The sequence below is a fragment of the Mandrillus leucophaeus genome, unplaced genomic scaffold (assembly GCF_000951045.1).
Source record: "Mandrillus leucophaeus isolate KB7577 unplaced genomic scaffold, Mleu.le_1.0 Scaffold1, whole genome shotgun sequence".
NCBI lineage: Eukaryota > Metazoa > Chordata > Mammalia > Primates > Cercopithecidae > Mandrillus > Mandrillus leucophaeus.
The window spans coordinates 15,070,584-15,075,913 of record NW_012098097.1 but is presented as its reverse complement, the minus strand read 5'-3'; the positions used below and the strand labels follow the sequence as shown (position 1 = coordinate 15,075,913).

The 5,330-nt window shown below is 59.3% G+C and overlaps 1 protein-coding gene across 1 annotated transcript in view; it reads left to right on the top strand.

Annotated features, from left to right (window-relative positions):
* Positions 1–5,330, top strand: part of CEP131 (centrosomal protein 131kDa) — a 47,744-nt gene that overhangs the window by 25,415 nt on the left and 16,999 nt on the right. Inside the window, exons 5-8 of the mRNA XM_011968210.1 lie at positions 1,686–1,799; positions 2,805–2,963; positions 4,414–4,531; positions 5,024–5,140. Coding sequence (XP_011823600.1) covers positions 1,686–1,799; positions 2,805–2,963; positions 4,414–4,531; positions 5,024–5,140 — 508 coding nt within the window. The remainder of the gene's footprint in view (positions 1–1,685; positions 1,800–2,804; positions 2,964–4,413; positions 4,532–5,023; positions 5,141–5,330) is intronic.

Sequence of the window (5,330 nt, the reverse complement as noted above, 5' to 3'; positions counted from 1 at the left end):
CTCGTGGCTCCTGCTCCCCAGGAGCAGCATCTTTTCAAGCTATTTCTTCTGGTGTTTTTGTTTGTTTTTTGTTTTTGAGATGAAGTCTCGCTCTGTCGCCCAAGCTGGAGTGCAGTGGCATGTGATCTCGGCTCACTGCAACCTCCGCTTCCTGGGTTCCAGCAATTCTCCTACCTTAACCTCCTGGGTAGCTGGGACTACAGGCGTGCACCACCACGCCCACTAATTTTTGTATTTTTAGTAGAGAAGGGGTTTTACAATGTTGGCCAGGATGGTCTTGAACTCCTGACCTCATGATCCGCCCCCCTTGGCCTCCCAAAGTGCTGGGATTACAGGCGTGAGCCACCGCCCCGGCCATCTAGAGTCTTCTTGAAAACATTTATGAATACATGACATGCTGCTCATTCCGGAGCAGCTCAGACTCAGTCCTGGTAGGAATATTCACACACCCAAGTTGGCAAATGAGCCCCACTCTGAGAACCAGCTGTTGAACATTTGTGAGTGCAGGCTGGTGCCAGGTGCAGGCCAGGGCTGGTGCCGGGCATGGGCTGGTGCCCAGTGCGGGCCGGTGCAGGTGCGGGCTGGTGCCGGGTACAGGCTGGTGCCAAGCACAGGTTTCGTGCAGTGCTCTGCTCTCTGCTTGCCCTCATTCCCATCACGTTCTGTTGGTTTGGTTTTGGGCCTCTGACGTGTTGGTCTTTGTCCAGATGTCTTGGTGGTTCTTGTTAAAAGGGAGGTCCTGGGAGTTAGCTGGAAGCCTGTCGCCTGGTGGCTTCACCTCTCTGGGGCACTTGCGCAGAGAGCAGGGCATTGTCGGGTATCCCCACCTACTAGTGTCTGTGGGACCCTTCTCGCAGGCTGAGTCTCTCCAGAGACAAACCCCTAGCCCACCCCAGGGTTCGAGTCCTGGCTGCCCAGTTGCACTGCTGGGGAGGGGTGGCGGCATCTGTCCTGGGTGAATCACCCACTTCTGTCCTACCCGCAGGGCCAGTTGGGGAGGGCAGGGTGGATGCTAGCAGCTCAAGTGAGGAAGGGGCTTTGCCAAGCAGCCAAATTGTCCCCTTTGCCTCAGAGCCTGTCCGTGCCTGTGGGAGAACCGCGTGCCTCCCTGGGGGTATGGGACCTGCCAGCTGCTCGCCCTCCCTCCCCACAATGCCTAGACCCTCCCTTGCGTCCCAGTTGCTCTCTGCTGGCCCTTCTGTTTCTAATCCTCTGGGTCTGCAGATGCCCCTTTCCTGCAGTCTCCCCGTCCCTCCTGTCAGCTTTGGTATCGGTCCTGTCCCCGCTTGTTCCTGTGGGTCTGTGGAGGGGCAGAGGCAGAGAGCGTGGCTTCCATCCATTGTGTGGGATGGGGCTTCGCTTCTGTGAGTCTGCTCTGGAAGCTGATTGTGCACTGCTGGCCTGAGCGGCTCCCCCTGTCTTGGGCACATCCGGCGTTCACGCCTTGATTCTATCCCCTGCCCCGCGGGAGCCCCTAGGTTGAGCTTTCCTATCCTGGGAAGGACCCCATCATCAGGGCGCAGGCTGTGGAAGGGGCCTGGGGACACCGGACGACGCTGCTGCCAGAACGTGGCAAGCACTGAAGGCCTCTGTCCCCGCCCAGCCCATGTTGCGAGTGTGGCTCTGAGATCTCAGGCGTCCCCTCTGGAGGCCTGACCATTCCTGTCTCTCTTCCGGCCTGGCAGGAGCAACAAGGGAGCCATGGGCAACTGCGTCACCACCATGGTGCACAACCGCTACACCCCCTCGGAGAGGGCACCCCCGCTCAAGAGCTCCAACCAGACTGCCCCCTCCCTCAAGTAAGGTCTTCCGGGGAGGCCGCGGGGCTGCGGGGTCCGACCTCGGCCAGGGCATGCGGTCAGTGCACACGGGGTCCGACCTCGGCCAGGGCACATGGTCAGTGCACATAAAACCGCTTGGAGCAGCCGCGAGCCGGGCCCCCGTCCGAGTCCATCACCCTCTGCTGTCCTTTGGTCAGCAGCTTCCCACAGACAGAAAACAACCCAGATGTGGTGGCACAGGGAGGTCTGGGGCTCACCGTGGGGTAGGGCCCCCAGGAGGAAGCCAGGGATTGTCCAGAGCCCAGAAGGCATCACAGCGGTGGTGGGCTGAGCGGAGCAGAGGAGCCCCCAAGTCCACCACCGCACGGTCTTGCTGGGATTGGGGATGGCCTTGGGGTCTCCCAAGTGTCCCTCAGGCTCTGGACTCCTGTGACTTTTGGGAACTTTCTCAATGGATTTTTTTTTTTTTGAGACGGAGTTTCGTTCTTCTTGCCCAGGCTGGAATGCAATGGCGTGATCTTCGCTGACTGCAAACTCCGCCTCCCAGGTTCAAGCGATTCTCCTGCCTCAGCCTTCTGAGTAGCTGGGAGTACAGGTGCCCGCCACCATGCCCGGCTAATTTTTTTGTATTTTTAGTAGAGACAGGTTTTCACCATGTTGGCCAGGCTGGTCTCGAACTTCTGACCTCAGGTGATCTGCCTGCCTTGGCCTTCCAGAGTGCTGGGATTACAGGTGTGGGCCACCACACCCAGCCTCCCAATGTAACTTTAGTGAGAACTTTTTAAATGCAAAGAGCTCGTTATCCTGGGTACCAGTGAGTGGGACCTTGTCAGGGCACACGTGGTCCAAAGGCCAGGATGTGGCACGGGAGAGCTGGCCTCGCACCTGCCGCTGTCCCCCTCTGCCCTGCCAGCACCCCTTCCAGGCTCAGTCCTGGGACTGCCGGGAGCAGGCACCTGCGGCCTGTGGGCAGAGCCGTTCCCCTGGGTGGTGAGACGAGGCCGTTTGCTTCTTTCCTGTCAGCAACATCATCAAGGCAGCCACCTGCGAGGGCAGCGAGAGCAGTGGCTTCGGGAAGCCACCAAAGAATGTCTCCAGTGCCAGCCACTCGGCCCGGAACAACGCTGGGGGTACCACGGGCCTGCCCAGGCGGAAGGAGGTGACAGAGGAGGAGGCTGAGAGGTGACCGTTCTTGGGGCGGTGGGGAGCCTGAGGCCAGAACACAGGGGTGGGCAGGCGTCGGGGTCTTGGGGGCTCACACCTCTGAGGATAGAAATTTGCATTCAATAGTTGTTTTAAAATATTGAGACTGAGCAGATTCCATGTGGCATGATTTTGTTTACATAAAACACCAAGCAAAGGCAAGTTCATCAGAGCAAGTAGAAGGCAGGTGTAGGGGTGGCAGAGAGGGCTCCTCCAGGGGCAGTGGAACATTCCAGAACTGCACTGTGCTGATGGTCACACAACTCTAGATTAGCTAAAAATCATTGACTTGTACACTGAAAATGAGTAGATTTTGTAGTATGGAAATTGTACCTCAGTAAAACTGTTACTTAAAACAATATTAAAGGCAAAGAAGATACAGAACTAAAAAAAGCCAACAACACCCAAAGCTCAAGGGGCTGTGGCAGAGCCTCCTGTGACATTGACTGTTGGGGGCTGTGTCCCTGCCCCTTGCCCCTGGGGAGCTGGAGGGGGTGTGGGCAGAGCCTCCTGTGAGCATGACGGTCGTTCCTGGTCAGGAGAGTCGCGGGGGTACCTCCCTGCCTGGACTTTCGGAGCCTCCCCCTGGCGAAGCCATCACCTACCCTGCCACCCAGTTAGGTCTAGGGAGACCAGGCCTGTAGACGCAGTGGGTAGCATGAGGGAAGGGGGACCAGATGCCCGTGGCTCTTCAAAACACCCTACTTCTGCCTGGGGCAGACCGCCCCCGAGCTAGGGCTCACACGTTCTGGGTTCTCTGTTAATGCCTTTGCTGAGAGGATCCACACATGGTCCCGAGAGCCAAGGCGAAGCATTTTTTGTTTGTTTGTTTAATCGGTTTCATTCAGCATAATTTGTATACAATAAAAGGTGCCCATTGTAAGTGTGTAGTTCCATGAGCTTCCACCAGGGTGTATAGTGCTGTCTGTGGACACAGCAGACCAAGATAAGGAAACGGCCCAGCACCTCCAGGCTTCCCTCGAGCTCCTTCCTGGCCCTGATGCCAGCAGCCACCAGTCTGTTCCCTCATAGCCCTGCCTGTTCTGACCACCCTCTGTGGAGCCACGGCCTGTGGCCTGCACTGGCCTGAGTCCCGGGCCTGTTGCCTGTGGGCAGGGTCCTGCCATCCAGTGTTCACACCGTAGCCAGGTCATGGGCATCTGAACCGTTCCCACTTCCTGGCGATTGTAAATAAGGCCACACAGGCCTGCGTGGATAGACGTTTCCTCTCCCCTGGACACCTTCCCAGGAGGAAGGTTTTGGGTTTTAGTGGAGCTGGTCCAGGCGGGCTGGTCCTGCCGTGTGAAAAGGGCTACTTGTGTGCAGCCGCCGGCTTCTCTCTTCCCCAGCTGGACCTGCCACCAGCAACCAGCTGGCTCCTGCCAGGGCGCTGGCCTGGTCTTGGCCCTGAGCCCTTCTCTCTGGGCAGGTTTATCCACCAGGTGAACCAGGCCGCTGTCACCATCCAGCGCTGGTACCGTCGCCAGGTGCAGCGGCGCCGAGTGGGAGCTGCCCGCCTGGAGCACCTGCTGCAGGCCAAGCGGGAGGTCAGTGCGGGCGCCTCAGTCACTCCATGCTCCCCCAGGGGGTCTGGCCCAGAATCCCAGGGCTCTGAGTTTCTGGGACAGGTGGAATCAAAGCCTAGGATTGCCCGTGGGTCCTGTCTCTGGGTGCAGCATCCTTCTTGACGCTGGGTCCCTGCGGACGGGCAGGGTGGTCCTCACTGGCAGTGGTCAGGGTCTGGGTGTCGAGAAATGCCTGCTGGGTCCGTCCCAGGCTGGACGGTCTCCAGAGGACACTCCGTGGGCATGAGCCGTCTCCCCCGTGCCGGAACTGTTGGCCACCTGTGACGCAGGGCTCCTCCTCTGTAGAGCAGAGAAATGGCAGGTGCAAGGTCCTGGTGGGGTTTCACCTTCCCTGCTGGCCCTGAGATTCCGCAAACTCTAGGGGACTCTGGGGCGTTGTGGGGAAGCTTCCAGTCTGGGTCTAGATTCCGTCTTCCCAATGTATACACCACATGGCACCAGCTTCTTTGGCAGGAGCAGCGGCAGCGGCCAGGCGAGGGGACCCTCCTGGACCTGCACCAGCAGAAAGAGGCAGCCAGGAGGAAGGCCCGGGAAGAGAAGGCACGCCAAGCCAGGCGAGCGGCCATTCAGGTGCCCGGGCTGACTGCGCAGGGACCTCTGAGCAGTACCATGGCCCAGGCCTGACCATGGGGCCGATGCTAGGGCTCCCTGGGCCCCGGGACACTGAGCCTCAGGGCAGCTTGGCTGGGGAGCCTGGGGTCGTCCTCTCCCGGGGGCAGTGCTTAGTGAAGCCCCAGGACATCGAGCCTCAGGGCAGCTT